General features: G+C 43.0%; 1 protein-coding gene across 1 annotated transcript in view; it reads right to left on the bottom strand.

Moving 5' to 3' along the window:
• The window catches only part of LOC139755706 (transient-receptor-potential-like protein), a 212949-nt gene that overhangs the window by 98962 nt on the left and 95325 nt on the right, over positions 1–18662 (bottom strand). The window contains exons 3-4 of the mRNA XM_071674351.1: positions 9081–9187; positions 1010–1118 (exon numbers count right to left, since the gene is read on the bottom strand). Coding sequence (XP_071530452.1) covers positions 1010–1118; positions 9081–9187 — 216 coding nt within the window. The remainder of the gene's footprint in view (positions 1–1009; positions 1119–9080; positions 9188–18662) is intronic.

The raw sequence follows: 18662 nt of genomic DNA on the forward strand, positions 1-18662 counted from the left end.
AGGAGGTAATCCAATGCCCAGCCGTCGGTAATTCAGGCGCCCTCATCGTCATGCTTCTCTTCGATCTCGAAGGTTGACGTATGTCTGCTTACTGGGATTCATACACGCTATAATGAGATCAAACCCTCGACTGCTTTCCCCAGGCTCAATTACTCGCTCCCGTTGGAACTCCCAGATGTTGACGCCACACTTGGCTACATAACCTGGACTCTGTCCTCACTGAGCTGGTCTTATAAAGGGGATGGTACACTTTCCGCTTGTGTTCTTCCGCTCTCTCTAGTGCCAACTAAAGTTTCAGCTCAAGCGTGGGTCATCCTTCACCCTATTCTAAGTCGTGCATGGTCGACAGCCACCGACCATAGAGGTGGTAGGGTTAAAGACAGTGGTGTAGTGACCCATAGCTTCAGTGGTTGTCAAGTTTCTTCTTTGGTCCAAGTCGCTGTCTTCATTTTTTCTGCCTCACCCACACACGGGCTCCGGACATTCAGTCCATGAACACACACACTTCCTCCATCTTATACGTGACTCAAAACCTTCATTATTGTTAACAACGCAGCGCTAGCCCTGCCAAGATGGGCAAATATTTAGGTTGGTAAATGGATAAGCCCCAGGAAAGGTTTCCCACATAGAGGCAACACTTAGGGTCTGCCAGTGGTGGGTCGCCTTGAGCCAGAGGTAGATGAGATGAAGACGGAGGTGGATGTACATCCATGTACTTAAACCGAAACCGGATGTACTTTAGACAGAGTATATCATATATATATATATATATATATATATATATATATATATATATATATATATATATATATATATATATATATATATATACTCCAACTTATAGTGATCGACTTAAACATGCAAGTCTCCTCCTCACGCATAACAACACGTAACTCAAACGACTCGTTCTTCGTCACCACACAGTGTCCTGCACTGAAGGCATTACACACTAGCCCTGCCTTTTAGCAAGATCACCACCCATGTACAACAGCCCCTGATCACCACCCACCTCGGGACAGGAAGAGCTGCAGGATCTCGAACTGGTTACAGTGGGCGGCCAGGATGATGGGCGAAATGTTGGGGTCGAAGTCACTGGATTCCTCGCCTCCAGCCCGGACCTGCAACACAGGGAGAAGGATTTAGTGCGGCACAGGGAGTGGGGCTTAGCGCGGCACGAGGGGGTGGGGATTACTTAAACACTGGCTGGCCACGTCCAAGTCCAGAACCTCGGTGTTCACAATATACAGATCCTACAAAAGTGGCAACAGGGTGCGCGCGTCTCTCTGGTAGACGGGGAACACATCAGTGGTCTACATAGCCATGGTGGTAGACGTTCTTAACCAACAGGTTCCTTCACCATCAGGTTAGGTTTGTTCAGATAATGTCCTTCAAGGGTCAAATCAAAGGTCAGGCCATCATACCACCGTGGTCAAGGATCGTATCGTCGTGCTCAAGAGTTGTACAGTCGTGCTCAAGGATCGTACCGTCGTGCTTAAGGATCGTACCGTCATGCTTAAGGATCGTACCGTCGTGCTGAAGGTTAGAGTGGTGAGAGAGAGAGAGAGAGAGAGAGAGAGAGAGAGAGAGAGAGAGAGAGAGAGAGAGAGAGAGAGAGAGAGAGTAGGCGGGAGGGACGAGGCTATAGGATGATTAATCTGAACAATAATGAAGGCTTGATGGAGTAATACAACAAGTTTGAAACTTATATCACGTCAGGAATATGATTATCAAACCATGGCTCATGAATATACTCTCTCTCTCTCTCTCTCTCTCTCTCTCTCTCTCTCTCTCTCTCTCTCTCTCTCTCCACAGATCTCTGAAGATCTTTATATCCTCTTAAACGAAATTTATGTCGGCCTGAGAGACGTTCAGCGACCGTGGGCGACTGGCTGAGTTCGACTACCCAAGAGGATAGGGTAGGGTCGGGTAGGGTGAGGCTAGGCGATGAAAGACGAAACCAAATGAACGTCGGCTGAGGCTAAGTGAAGATGAAGGAAGCTGCGAAGGAAGGAGAGGAAGAAAGAAAGGAAGGGGGGAAGAATGAGTAAAGAATGAACGAAACACGAGAGCAAAGTGAGTAAGTGAGTAAGTCTCACGTGAGAAAGGGTGAGGATAGGTAACTATGTATGGCCCGAGTGCAATCATGTGTCGCTGAAAAACATGGACGTAAAGTCCAGAGTAAAACGAACTTCTTTCATCACAAACTCCTCACTTCGTTCTCATATTTCTCAAGAACCTAAAAAAAAAGGGGGAAATAAAGCCACTGAAACATCAAAATATAGTAAATCAATAGTCTAACATGGAATTATCAAAACCAGAGATGGCAACCTTACAGATGACGTTACGAACATATTACGTTGTGTTCCATGTACAACTTTCACGTCACCAGACGAGGTAGGTTCAGCTCCGGGCTGTGATCCCAGATGAAAGTAGATACAAGGATTCTGAACCACCTTTGAACATGATACAATTCTCGAGCACGACGGTACGACCTTTTGAGCACGACCTGCACGGCAGTACGACCTTTGAGCACGATGGTACGACCTTTTAGCACGACGGTACGACCTTTTAGCACGACTTGCACGATAGAGCGACCTTTTAGCACGACGGTACGACCTGCACGACAGTACGACCTTTGAGCACGATGGTACGACCTTTTAGCACGACAGTACGACCTTTGAGCACGACGGTACGACTTGCACGACAGTACGACTTTTGAGCACAACGGTACGACCTGCACGACAGTACGACCTTTGAGCACGACGGTACGCTTCTTGGATATCATGTATTTGGCTACTGACCTGACCCTTGAAGGTCAGGTCACAGGTCAGTCCGTCATACTCATGGATGGTACCAGAGTGTTCAAGGGTCGAACCATCGCGCTTAAGGGGAAATTCGAGAAACAATCAAGACTGGAAACAGATCTTCATTCAAAATCATTACCGTAAAGAAAACGATTTCATTTAAAGATACAAACTCAATTTAATTAACACTTTATTCTAGGATACAAAAATCTCACCCGATAAGTATTCAGTCTCGAAACGTTTTCTTTTATTACTGTTAAATGAATGACAACGCTCGGTGACGTCACTGCTCTTAGTCTGTTTGTATCCAAGCTTCAGTTTCCTGGACACAAGTATTCTTAACCGGAGGGAAATTCGTCGAACCGTCGCTTTGAAGCCGGGTGTCGAGCGAGTAATGAAACGGTAAAGTCCGAACACAGTTGCTCGACACAACTGTTCCAAGAATGTAATAAACACAGAACCTAAATATTCGTAAAGGGACACACGAGAGGCTATTCGTTTGATTAAATAAACCCTTATGACTGATAAAAGCCTCGGTAATTTAGCTTTCGAATGTATAAATACATCTTCAAATGGACTCGAACCCGCTCATGACGTTCAACTTTTTTCTTCTCGAATTTCAAGTACGTTTGACGATATCCCATGACAAGTAATTTGTTTCATATCCACGAGTAATATCATTTGCGCTTTCTTAGTATGTGTCAAGTATACAAAGGTTCAGACCATCTGTATGTTCTCTTACGAAACTAACCAACGAGTTTGTAATGTCTTCCACCATCACAAAACAGCATCGAGAGGACTGAATGGTTTGTTGCTGTTCTGAAGTCCAGTGGTGTTTAACCACCCGTTCATGAGTTTATCACTCAACGTTCTTTTATCTAATCATGTTTTGCACACCGTGTGTGACGCGGTGCCCTACTTCAGTTTCCCGTGTGTGACGGAAATGTTCTAGTTCTTCTCTCTTGTTCTCTTCCACATGTGCACCAGACCTAATTCACTGTTGTTCTCTGCTGTGTCTCAGTGTCCTAATTCACTGTTGTTTTCTGCTGTGTCTCAGTGTCCTAATTCACTGTTGTTTCTCCCTTGTGTGACGTAGCGTCGCCTTTCATCATTAATCACCTCCACATGAGGTCTTTGTTCCTCAGTTGTTAATAACGTATTAGAAAATGGTTTTACATATTATGCATATTACCAGGTCATCGATCCCTAGTACCTCTGTCGTCAAAAATCATTTCGGTATCTATAATATCAAACACGACTCAATTGAGCCTTGAGCACGACGGTTACGACCCTTGAAGACGACTCACGCTAGGTAAAAAGGGCCGGGCCGTCGTACCCAAGGGTCGTAGCGTCGTGTTTCAAAAGGCTCATACCGTCGCGTTGATGGGATTTAACGACTTCTACTTCCCGCGACGTCCGTCTCAAGTTCGGCCAAGAACGGATGAAAGATTCCCGCCCTGGGGTACCCCATGCGTCAACGGTCTTATTGATGGTAGTCAAAAGGATTCTGAACCTTCCCTCACCCTTCCTTCAGGTAGATTATCAACGGACAAAATTAAGTTGAAGCAACTGCGAGGTTTTATAAAGAATTCTGAACCTTATGGACTCCTGCTGCAAGGCTGAGTACCACACGCAAGATTTAAACTGGCGTGAGGTGAATTATGAATTACTGAGCCTTATGTCATGTTTCCGTTCGGCTGACTATCGTATGGAAGACTTAGATGATGCGAGGTTAGATAAGGGATACTGATCTTTGTGTTATATCTCTGGTGAGCTGATTGTGAAATGGCATGCAAAGTCTAAACGAATGTGAGGTTATGTATAGAATACAGAACCTTATAACCTTCCTTGTTAGGCTGATTATCATATGCAAGGAACTGATTTGAAGCTAGTAAAGAGTACTGAACTTTATGTCGTCCCTCATTAAGCTGACTATCGCATCATAATAGTGAAATAACGTAGGAATAGACTCAGTCAGTGTCAGATGCACAGGAAGTAATCCTAGTTACTGAAAGATCAACAGAGTAACATAACACGGGGATACTCGCCTCATACACTCTTCCGTGTTTACACTTACCAGCTCTCGTCAGCCAGCGGTACTGGCTAGCAACACCAGCGAACCGTCCCTTAGGTGTATGGACGGTACAATATGTAACCTAACCAGCGGTACTAAGTAAGTGCGATTCGCCGTTACGTACAGTGAAGATAATTGACATCAGTGCACTTGCCGTTAGTGATTTACGTTTGAAAGTCAAGAATACAGAACTCTGATATAGTCTGCTCTCCTTGTTTGGTAATGACACGACGCTAGTTGGGAAAGCTATCGGGCAGAATGAAAGGGACGAAAAACCTACGAATCTTTAAAGTAAGAAATACATTCATATTTGTTTGAAAATACAAGAAGATATCTGAGTTGTAGAAATCACATTATATTTATCTATTTTTCTTTTTTTTTTTACGAATTCTGTAATCCATTCTCACAAGGGATTTGTTGACGAACTGGCTGCAGTGCAATAGCCATGTACGACTTCGAGTTTGATTCAGTCTTGCATGTTCCGAATCTATCTATCTAGATTCGTATCTTATGAATAGTGATGGTCAATCGGGCTCCAAAATCCTGTAGTCACACGAAAGTTAGCCTGCACCGGTTTGATAACTCCATCACAAGCAATATGAATGATCATTTTCCTCAACATGTTCGGACATCTCTCTCAGCATAACTTGAATTATCTAGTGATATTAGTCCACCCTTTTACCCTTAAAGTATCCTGACCTATTTGACGTAATTCAATAAGGAATTACTTCATTTCATTTCAATGATATGAGTTTAAGTATGTGGTATGAGTCAGGGATTTTGGAATCTATTACGAAATGGAAAACGTATTCATAACTAAATCTCCCTGAGACAAGTGGAGTACTATTGGCTCAGTTTGAATTCCCTCGAACCCAAGGGTTGCCTGACTGCTGCACCTGGACGATACAGTGAGGGAGAGAGAGAGACACTGACCTTGAGGCGAGTGGTGGTACTGTGTGTGTGTGCGTGTGACGTCGGGTCGTGATGGAGAGACATGCCGTGGTTTACGAGAGTTTACATGAGAAAGACAGACAACAGGAGGCCTGATTGGCCTACGTTTGGGTGGTCTAAGAAAAAAAAAAAACAAAAAAACATCATTCTTCTCTTGCTCTTGTTTAACGACATTACTGTATCTTTACGACAAAATTACTTAAACTGGGTTTTAACGAATTTCTTAAACGAGTTGTTTATCGCTTCTAGTTACCTATCTCTTTATGGCAGCCGACGGGGGAAAACATGCTCCTAATTATGGCCTTCTCTGATGAAAGGAAAACTGAAGACGATAAGGATGAGAACGTACGAAAATGTTAACGAGAGCTCCTTAGGTGTCTAACGATCTGACGCTTCCTAGGGAAAATGTAGAGAGGCAAACAAACAGAGGGAAGAGAATTCCAGAGCTTCGCTGGTCCAGGAAATAAGGGAGGTATTACATAACGGTTCATCCTCGTGTAGGCTGGTCTCCACACAGGAACCATGGGAAGCAGCAGCCAGGCGCGTGCCGATGCTCCACAACTGACCGTCTGTGATGTTCGAAGACTGTTCGAGAGGGGTATAGCTCCTATTGTGAGATTCATCGACTAATTGAGGATTAAGAATGGTTTAATGACTATTAACAGATACGAAATTCTCCTGCAAAAGGGATGTATGAAGGCCCCCCCACTCTCTATGCAATATGAGGATACCATTATCTTGCACCCTCGAGCTTTATATTAAGACGGATGTTTATATATGACGAAAAGTCTTGAAGTCTCATTGTATAGTGTACGGCAACTGTCCAATGTTATCTTGTACGTATGTAGGTACACCAGTACGTCAGAGTGTTCGTAGCGTGTTTATTAGTATCCTGATAAACTGTGAGGCTCTGACCACAGTATATCAACTGACTGTTATATTTCTCTCTCGTGTCTCCCCTGATGATGTGATTATTACACGAAAGTGCACTTGGGAACTTATCGTGTTTCATTTTCCCCGTGGATTCATAGGAATATCTTGATCACGCGCAAAATTGTGATTCTTTCCTATGTGTATATATATATATATATATATATATATATATATATATATATATATATATATATATATACATATGGTCCGGAGGGTTGTGTTCCCTTGCTTCACATACAGGAAGTACGTTAATCCTGGGATGGTTCATTTCAGGAGTGTGTGTGTGTGTGTGTGTGTGTGTGTGTGTGTGTGTGTGTGTGTGTAGACATAACTAACCCCTTGCGCACGACGGTACGGCCCTCGGGTACGAAGGCCTGGTCTTTGGCCGGACTCTTTATCAATAAGGTTCAAAAGTGTCGCCTTAACACCCTACAGTCGTAGTCAAGGGTCGTACTATAGAACACAGGGGGTTGAACACTGTGTATCACACATCCAAACCCAGTTGGGTCAAGTTAAAGTAGGCGTATATAGGTTCAGTTTCCAAAGGAGAAGTTTAGTTTAGTTATCTTAAATGTCTTTTTTTCTCTCTCTCTCTTATTTTTGGTCTTTTACAAACCATTTCACAAACCTAGAATATGTTCAGGGATGTTTAGCCAAACCAGATCAGGGAATTCTTTTCAAGCAGTTGTCTTCGAGTATTTACATAATGGACTCAACTCTCTCTGGAGGAAAATACATACAAGTTTACGACTTTGAACTAATTTACCAGGAATTCGAATGCTAATCCAGTCTGGTGGAGAATGTGTACGTGTGTGTGTGGAGCATCCACCCCCTGAACACCACGCGCGCCAGTACGCGTGTCGTCTGGTGTGGCTTCTCCCGCATATTTCCATGATAGTACAGTCGACCGTGTGCTGTGTGTTATTGCATTCTGCACATACTTGCCTGGTGGTGCGGGAGGGACCATGAATAAGTGTAGCGTCCTGGCGCGCCTCACGCACACCACTCCGCTTGCGAACGCCTGTTGTCGCAAAAAATATATATACATTTTTCAAGATACGTTTCGTACGGCCACCGTGACTGCAATATTCGCAGAAAATGACGAGTTTCATTCCCCTCCCATTAGTCTTGAGTTGACTACTCTTGGACACACAGTGCGAGAGCAGGAAGAAGAAAATAATGATCAACTTTCAGGAGCAGGAGGAAGGAAGAGAACGCGCATATTACGTACAGAAGAAAATGGATTCAAGAAAAGCAAATGTGTACAACTAAGTGTAGCGACAGTGCTATGTAGTCAGGTTCAGTATGACGTGTGAACGGATGGCGGTCAATCAGTACATCAGGACCTAAGTTTATAGTGGTATCTCCCCTCTACTCTTCAGCCAGCCTGCAGAAGGCGAAGCCATATGCCCTGGACACAACGATGGTGTGATTCAAGAACAACCCCTGCACCCCTTCGTAGGCAAGGCGGTCCTCCCCCATCTACAGCATGTAGAGGTCTGGACGCAGGTGGGTACATGCCAACACTTCACGCGTTGTCTCACACTGTGGCAACCCTTTTTTTTTTCTTTTTTTTTGAGCGTGAAGACACGATCCTTGATCACGACCTTTCGAGCACGATGGTACGAACTTTAGGTGTGATGATCTGGCCTTTAACCTGACCTTTAAAGGTCAATTCTTGTTATGTCATTCACGCTTGACCCAACATTAAGTATCTTCGTCGTCGGGATGAGGGGACATGAGGTCAGAGGTTGTTAATTGGTCGTTACGATCGTTGTGTGATAGTTGCTGCCTTTACATAGTCGTCTGTCTACAATGAAATGTGAATATGTATACAATATGATTAAAAAAATAAGAGATTCTAAGCAATTTATCTTTGCGAATTCTACTCCATGCAATAAGCAAGAACAACAGTATACAAGATAAGACAGAAAGATAGCAGATAAAACATGAGCCAAAACATTAAAGCAAGAAACTAGAGGACTTTAAGAAGAGGGATGAGAAAGCAAATGATAAAATATAGTATAAGAAAACGAGAGGTATTGAAGCATCAACAAATTAAGTACAGCACGAGAGAGAAAGCAAAAGACAGGACAGTCGTCTCTCTCCATCATCAAACCTTAGAACAAACTGGAAAAGCAGAGGCGAACGTAAAGAACTATGAAGAGAGAGAGAGAGAGAGAGAGAGAGAGAGAGAGAGAGAGAGAGAGAGAGAGAGAGAGAGAGAGAGAGAGAGAGAGAGAGAGAGGCTAGACGAATGCAAGACATACGGCAAAAGGAGGAGGAGGAGGAGGAGAGCCCTCCTCTGTCAGACTCACCTTGACCCAGTCGTTGGCCAGCATCTCCGGCGTGATGCTGGGATGGTTGATGAGCATCTCCACGATCTTGTAGACTCCCTCGGTGATGGCGTACAGCAGCGCGTCACCTGCAGTGCCCCCGACACACACACACCACCACCAACCACCACCACCATGTTAATAAATCGTTCATAAAACACCAATGTTTTTCACAGTCATCCTAAGCTAACAAATGGGTTCCTCGTACATAATAAGAGCACTGCTTCCTACAGTCAGCCTAAGAAATACTATACATTTTTACCCTTCATAGGAGCCTCCATGCTATGTAACAGACGCAGTGACATGTACAAAAATGACTCGTTTACCTGTTTCACTGGCTCTCCCTACATAGTCACGCACCTCAACTCTCGTAGTGCTAAAAGAGACATGGGTTAATAATGTATGTGGTAACCCCCTTTGGTCAAGACTGTAAGTGCCAGTGATAACCTGGAATAAATGTTAATGACAGGGTTGTCTGTGAGGCCACAGCCTCCTGGTGGTGTCCTGCAGGAGGGATCCGCCTCACACTGTTATCATCTTCCTCAATCCTGGAAGCTTCCACAGTGAAAAATCAAGATGATGAAAATAATGATAGAATAATGATTATTTAGGTGAAGTAAATAAACAAATGATTTTCATAACGATAGTTAATAATAATAATACTAATAATGAAATATTAATAATGATAAAAATGATGATACAACAATGATAATAATAATAATAATAATAATAATAACAACAACAACAAAATAGTAACAATGATAAAAATATGATAATGATGATAATCATAATGATGATGATAATAATAATAATAATAATAATAATAATAATGATAATAATAATAATAATAATAATAATAATAATAATAATAACAATAGTGTTCTGTCTGTCTGTGAAAAAAGTTCATGGAAGGCTTTCACCCTATGAAGCTAAGGTTGTAGTGAGGAACGTAGGTAACAAAGAGCTTGATAAAGATAAGGTTGTAATGAAGAGTATAGTGAGGCTAGCTTAGTGAAGGTTGAAAATACTGTGAAGATAAGAAGATAAGGGTGTCGTTTAAGAGTCTTACTGAACCTAAGCTGAAGATAATAATAATAATAATAATAATAATAATAATAATAATAATAATAATAATAATAATAATGATTATTATTAGTATAATAATGATAATAATAATAATAATAATAATAATAATAATAATAATAACACTGATAATAGTAATGATAATAATAATCCGTTATATTATTTTCTTCTATGATAATCATATAAATTTCATTCAACCACACATGCAGTCCTCTTAAGAGACTTATTGTGAAGCATCTCGACTAATAGACATCTACCATCTATCAGAACTGGACTAGAGGTTGGCAATGTGATATTTTCACAATAACTGAGCTATACAAAATTCATATATTTACACGAGTGAATGGCTTATAATGCATTCAATATGAGAAGTGAACTATGCAAAGTACTGTTATATGGTTAAGAAAAATATGCACAAAACATTCATTCCCAAGAGTGAGACTGTACAATGTACATTTCCATCGGTCAGAGGTTGGTTAACATCATCTGTTACAGGTGGAGAATATCTTCTGGTAATTGTGCTCGAGTGTTCTGGAGACCAGGGACATAATGATAGTCTGCTCCAAGCATAAAGACACTGAAAGCAGGAGAGTGGCGCAACACTAGTGTACGTTTGAATTCCTTTTATGTTGAAGCCTCCAGTCACGGACCAAAAGTCCACATCAAGGCCGGGCCTTAATTGAAATATAGAGAGGATTATGAGAGGGAAAAAGAAAAGAGAAGGAATAATATTTACAAATTTTGGAGGAAGTGAACAAAAAAACACACCTGTCTTTTCCAATGCGCCAGGTTAATAGTTATTGGGAAAGACAGGAGAAGGTAGAGAGTTCCAAAGCTTCGAGGCGATGTAGAAGAACCTCAGAGTCCACCAGCTCTCGATATTGACGACCTGACGTATGGCTGGATATGCGACGACACAGCTTGCCTCTATGGGGTATGTCTTTCCTTTGACCAAGTATGTGGACGTGAGGTGAAGTCTTGTGACACTCGTCCTCTGCTATGTTGCGCTACCGGAGATCCCACCTGTGTCTCCTTACCTGAAACCTCGCCTCTGTGTTAATCTCTGTGAGGAGCGCGCCTTTGTCTTGCTGCAGCTGTGAACTTTGCGATAATTGCTTTGGCTTCCTCACGCGAAGACCAGGATCAGCTGCTGGAGAGCGAGTCACGGGTCCTCAGCGTCGATGTCAAGGCTGCTTATTCCTGTCTCACGTCATCCTTAATGGGGAATCTCGGACATGATATCAATTTACTGTGACGGAACTCTACGATGTTCAGTTTGGCTCTGATGATCCACCACTAGGGAAGACCTCAGAAGAGCAGTAAACTTGGAAGACCTCGCCACACGCGGGGACAGATCTAAGTCTCATGCAATATTACCTCGTCTGAGACCATATGGTCTTCTGCCATCTGCGTTTTCCATGGACTCCCATGTAACATGATAAAACTGGCGAGACTTTGGACTCAGTTGATGAGTTCTGTCATCCCCAAAGGTTCACCGACATGAAAATCTTCACAAACAGGGTCCAACTTTTTTTCAGAATCTCCATAAATAATAATGCGTCTTCTGCTAAAAATCTCGAGTTCACGACAGATTATCGACAGACGCTCCACCATGACCATCATATCTCACCTCAGTAATCACCACTGAATAAAAACACTGACCCATGCCGCAGCAGGGATTCATGTGTCTCCATGATAACAAGAGGAACTATGGAGAGGCTGGTCTGTCCAACAGCTCCCGAGTTACTATCAACCATACATCAAAATTACTCACTTCAGTCGCGACCTGACTGAGAGGAAGGATATCTCAGGCGTGTCACGATGCACTGAGCCAAACGCTCTTTAGTAGACCCCAACATCCACGCAGCAGAAAGCTTTCCATCTGAATCTATCATCATGATGCTCTAACAAAATCTTCAAGGTCGGTACACGACTGACTTTTTGGTGTGTGAAGCTAGACAGCTTAGCTTGATATGTCGGAAGGCAGACGATCACAGGATGAGGCAAAACAGACGGGAGATGTAGATCATCCAGTCGTGTGTGTGTGCGTGTCTCCTTCCTCCTCCCACATTAGGATTACCCAACTTCCTCTCCTAGTGAGGTGGTCTGATGTGCACCACATAACACTATACTAAACTTCCTGAAACTCCTGGACGGTAGGAGCACTACCAACTTTCGTGTCTCCCCAGTGAACGTCATGGATCTCTCTCTCTGTCTTTTTATCCCGGGGAAGCCACGTCCTCCAGCCTCTGGGGAAGTGGAAAAAAATAAGAGAAAAAAAAAGAATCAGGGAACCGAGGGTCAGCGTCTAGTGCCCTTACAGTACACAGGTGCAACTTCTGGCTCTGTGAACCTGTTGTCAAGCATCTGCCTGAGTACACCATCTACAGACCTTCGTTTACTGTATACCAGTTGCCGGTGATGATGACTGTTCTGACGGTGGTGCGCTCGGACTATAGAGAAACCTTGGTGGCAGGTGCGTCATCCATCTTGTGAGAGGAAGATCACTTGTACCATAACGACCAAACGGCCTCTCTGAGTCACCCTCGGGCAACATCTGAGCAGCAGTCACCCAGCCAGAGCCCTGGGTCTTGGCCTCCTCCAAAGAGCACCAAAGTTACAACGCACAAACCCACATTTTGAGGTCTGTCAACCTTGCTCTTCCTACCCACTTTAAGAGGAAGACCAGCCGGAGAGATTGCTTTCAATACTATTGATTTCGCTGTCAAAGTAAGGCCAAAACTCTTCTATCAATGTATGTCTGAGGGAGGAGGAGTAGGAGGAGGAGGAGGAGGAGGAGGAGTAGGAGGAGAGAGGAATGAGGAGTAGGCAGTCATGTGGATGAGGCCAGTAAGTGTGCAACACCAGTCATGAGGCAAGACAACCTCTGTACGACCTTACCATTCTGGCCACGACCCTCAACGATACCCGGTAGGTTCCTCCTGTACGACTTGACAACCCTCGGCACGACCCTGAGAGAAGCAATAACCTGCTCAGAACCGGTTGGCCAGAGAATCCGTCAGCAGTCTGGCCACCCCACCCCTGCGGCCATTACAAAGATCCACCCACCGACTCGTCCTCCTCTTCTTCTCCTCCTTCGGGAGCTCTTCAGGCACTGGACTCAGGCCACAACTTTCCCCCTCCCTCAGACTTTTCGTCACTGACGGCAAGAGCTGCACAAGTTTGGAGGCTCCAGGTTAAGACGCAAGCAATCTGGCCCAGTGACGTCGTCGCAAAACAACGTTAACTCCTTGAGTACGACGGTACGAACCCTAGAGTACGATGGTACGAATTCTTGAGCACGACGGTACGAACCCTAGAGTACGATGGTACGAATTCTTAAGCATAACGGTACGAATCCTTGAACAAGAAGGTACGAATCCTTAAGCAAAACGGTACTAGCTTTTGAACAAAACAAGGCTGCACATTATGGTAAATTGTAAATGTGATCCACTATGGTAAATTTTAAATCCGATACCATCATGTAAACTTGTAAATCTGATCGACTGATCTACAGTGAGTCACATATCTTAATCGACAAGTTACAAATCTGATCTGCAGTGGGAGTTACAACTCGGACCCGCAGTGGGAGTTAGAAATCTGACTAAAATGGAAGTTTCAAATCTTATCCACAGTGGGAGTAACAAATCTGATCCACAGTGGGAGTAACAAATCTGATCCACAGTGGGAGTAACAAATCTGATCCACAGTGGGAGTAACAATTCTGATCCACAGTGGGAGTAACAAATACTATCCACAGTGGGAGTAACAAATACTATCCACAGTGGGAGTAACAAATCTGATCCACAGTGGGAGTAACAATTCTGATCCACAGTGGGAGTAACAAATACTATCCACAGTGGGAGTAACAAATCTGATCCACAGTGGGAGTAACAAATCTGATCCACAGTGGGAGTTAGCACACCGCAGCACCGTAAGCCATAATACATCACACACTCAACATCATTATCCTTGATCACTTTGCATTTTCATCTACTTTCACTTTCTAACCTTTCGTTCTTACCTAGATCTAATCAAACTATTTTCCTGACGCCTCAAGGTGCACATTAGCGTTCCTCAAAGATTACATATAATCTTAAGCAAGTGACACTCAGCCTCGCTGGAGTGGAAATGAGCCAAGAGGAGCCAGTGACTCCAGAGTGTGTTTCAAGCGCCGCCCCTGCTACTGTGTGTGTGTGTGTGTGTGTGTGTGTGTGTGTGTTAGCAACAGAAATGTTCTGTGTAAGATTTAGAGCGGCCGCCGACACCCTCCCCACTCTCTGAATCCCGGAAAAAATCTTCCGCATGAAATGGAAAGAACCAATCACAACTTGGACAATATATAAAGCCAGTGATAAACCACACTACCAGGTGTCCGGATCCTTACTGCCACACTCCAGCAGTTTATAGCTAAAATTTACAGTCGGGGGACTGAGCATCTGTCCTGGTATTTCACACCGCAGCGAGGGTCGAAGCCTAGCCTCAGTATTTCACAGTGTGGCTCATGATCCGATACCTTATAATATTGGGGTCGAGGCCTGAACCTTTCTTCCGATATTTTACACTAAGGAGATTTGACATTCCAGCCCCATATCTCACAGTGCCCGTACCTCCGGTCTGATATAATTTGTCGGAAGATGTAAATTTTGGCCCCGGGTTAAGAATCTTGGGTTTTGAATCCCGATCGAGATACTCTAACTTGAGGTGCGCGGCTCGGTCTCCAGCCGTGATATTCTACACCATGACAGAAACTTTAGTAGCCTGATTCCATGAATTACACCTTGACGGTAGTATGAACAACATCCATCTGGAGATCTGGAAGGTAAACACATGCGGCAGCTACCCTGGCGGGCGAGGTGTGGCGCGCTGCTGGCGTCCAAAACTCCGGACGACGGTTTAAAACCCCCTTTTCAAGGACACGTCATTCATTACAAATACGTACAAACTTTTTCCACCTGGTCAACACTACAGCTGAGGCTTATTATCATGAGAGTTATTATGTAAGGTCTCCATCGAAGCATCTCGCCCTCTTCATAAGACATGGGTATGCCTGAACCATGTGGGTGTGAAACACAGGCTAGCGAACTGGGAGAGGAAGGTTGTGGTTGTGGTAGCGCACGGTGCTACGAGGCAGGGACGATAAAGGGGTATAAGGAAGATGATTGATTTACTGGTGTTGGCGACAACGTATTTTTCTCACATGTTGTTGGTTTATACATAGTGCAGGAGAAAAGATAATGATGAAGGGAACGCTACGCTACAAAAGGTCAAATACTATTAAACTTAAGTCCATATAAACATTACTAAACATATGAGAGAGAGAGAGAGAGAGAGAGAGAGAGAGAGAGAGAGAGAGAGAGAGAGAGAGAGAGAGAGAGAGATGCGTAGGGAGAGGGAATAACAGAGAAGAGTGGAAGGGGAGCAAACACACTGGGGAAAAGACGTAGAAGAAGTGGAGAGGAATGTACACAGAGACCAGGCAAGGGGAAGCCGCGCGCAGTGAGGCCCAGGCCACAGAGCCGAGCCCCAGGGCGGTGTTGAGAGAGAGAGAGAGAGAGAGAGAGAGAGAGAGAGAGAGAGAGAGAGAGAGAGAGAGAGAGAGAGAGAGAGAGAAATTCAATGATAAAAAAGAATGCAAAAGAAAATCGTTCTCACGTAATAATAATAATAATAATAATAATAATAATAATAATAAATAGAATACATGAAAGACGACAAAAAATCTTTTAGTAATCCAATGATAACAAAAGCTTCCATCACTGTACATGGCATCACAAACTCAGGCATCATCATCATCATCATCATCATCACTACGGGAAAATACGTAAGCAAATGGAAACACAGATAAGAAAATATATAAAAGTTGTCATAACTTGTTCTCTGGACAGGACAAGCTAATGAATAGCTCACCCTCAAATATATATATATATATATATATATATATATATATATATATATATATATATATATATATATATATATATATATATATAAATATATATATATATATATATATATATATATATATATATATATATATATATATATATTCTATCCGGCTCCGCGTGGAAGAGGTTACACAGCGAGTGTAAAGTCTTCTTTGGCGAGGCTGTGTCACTGGGAGTACAGTCTCGTCAAAGAACTTCTCACTCCAAAGGAGTCAACATTTCTCTGCTGTTAAAAGCAGCGCAGCCTCGAACTGCGGGAGCCTTTCGAGAGGTCCTGGGGTAATTGTAATATATATATATATATATATATATATATATATATATATATATATATATATTTTATTTTTCCCCGTGGACTCATAGGAATATATATATATATATATATATATATATATATATATATATATATATATATATATATATATATATATATATATTCATAAAATGCAACACGTCACTACTATGTAAATCTTGAACTATGATAAAAGATATAAAAGATAACATTCAGAACGTAAGCAGAGGAAGTATGATATGTTGATCAACACGAACTTTTTAGACACTGGAAGTCATTCCTTTATAAATAAAAATAAGAAGTAAAACTTTGCTTCACTGCTTCAAGTGTACTACACCAGGTCACCTGTTTCCCCAGGACACTGTGTTGGGTGAAGGTGGAGCTCTGGTAGTGGGGTGAGCACGAGTGTGTGTGTGTGTGTGTGTGTGTGTGTGTGTGTGTGTTGAGGGGTAGGTAGGAAAGGTTAAAGAAGGACGTTGCTCTTCACTTCAGCGTCTGGATCCACTCACCTAGTTAGCTCAGAGCCCGAGCCTTGCCACATATTACCAGATGTCCTTTGATCTTCCCTGTGGTTATTACAGTACTTCAAGAAACGACCCAACATGGTATAACGGGTCATGGGAACCCGCTCAAGTATCTATACAGCCACAGATGTTGTTCCAGATCACTACTGAATACCATGTACAACATTAGTATCAGAAAATGCACTAAAAAAAAAAGAACATGAAAACCAATACCTTCAAGATCCCTCACTATTAACAAAAACGCTCAGACGAACATGAAGGATCCAAGTTTTATCTATGGGGATAAACAAAAGGGTCCATATGACGTGAGTTTACGTCTCTCTCTGCTTGGGCACCACAGGCCTATGACATATCTGAGTTGGCGAGTCCATTACACTCAGATGGGTCTATCCTTTCTGTCGTCTGCACTATACCACAACCTCCCTATAAACAAGACCTCCAGGTCTTTGCCATACCCACGCACGAGCAGACTTGGCAAGACCGACCTGTGTCTTATATGGCTTAGAATCTAATCTCTTTTTTCTTTTTTTTTTTCCAAGAGAAACAGATAGCACCAAATGCTCCTTCTTCTTCCACTTCAGGAGGAATGCTCCTTCTTCTTCCACTTCAGGAGGAATGCTCCTTCTTCTTCCACTTCAGGAGGAAGCTTCTGACCCCTCAAGTTTCGGCAATCAACGCACCAACCATTAAGTTGATGTAGTAACCCAGAACTTGGCTGCTCCATGAACCATCTATTCTCTGTCAACACAAGTACTTTAGGGTACAAGAGGTAGTAGGGGGGTTGTTGTGGCCCTCGTCCACTGTTAGTCTTTACTCTGTATGGCAAACAAACACATGGTCCCCTAGACGACAAGTGATCACACGGCTGAAGTCCTACAGCAGAAAAAGGGGTCATGGAAATGGTGGACGATCACAAGCGAGGTACACCTCCTTCCTCACCAGGGTATACAGGCACGAAAATTGAACTGTAAAAAGGAACATTTGAAAGGTTTTCATTTTTTTTCTTATTTTTTCAAAGTATAATAGTCTTCTTGGATGGTCATTTTCAGATTCTCTCCACTTTCCTTGTTCAACCATTTAATTGGAAGGGTCGCTCGTTCAGATGCTGTTGTCGAACTACGTTATGTCGCCCTGAACATAACTCCTTTTATTGAGAACTGATAAAAGTGTATGAATAAATAAGATCTTACCCTGAACATAACTCCTTTTATTGAGAACTGATAAAAGTGTATGAATAAATAAGATCTTAGACCACATAGTGATGTTCTACGAATGCTTCAGCCATCATGGTTCTCTTCATCAACCGTAAACTCAAACGCTACTGACTGATTAGCCCAGAGTAGGTACAGAGGAGACGAAGCTGTCCACACCAACTGCGCCATGGACCCAACCAGAGGAGGTTGGTAAGTAATCACCGTAATGACTTGGTATCAAACTCAACATCAGAGTCAACGATTGATATCTGTGCATAACTTGTCCATTTGGACTTCCAGATGCTGGCTGACTACTGGCTTAACTCTGTCGCTAACAACTTCGATATAAAATGGGTGGTAATCACGGAGACCCCAAGCCTTTTGACTCTATGTTCAGCACAACACGCGTCTGTCTTTCGTCTTGTGAAAGTGTGTGTTGCCACATGAGATGCTGCTATGAGAAGGGTTCAGTCTCACAAGCCTGATGTTCTTATGACCTGCCATTATCTTTCCAGACAAGAGAG

The sequence above is a fragment of the Panulirus ornatus genome, chromosome 19 (genome assembly GCF_036320965.1).
Source record: "Panulirus ornatus isolate Po-2019 chromosome 19, ASM3632096v1, whole genome shotgun sequence".
Classification (NCBI taxonomy): domain Eukaryota; kingdom Metazoa; phylum Arthropoda; class Malacostraca; order Decapoda; family Palinuridae; genus Panulirus; species Panulirus ornatus.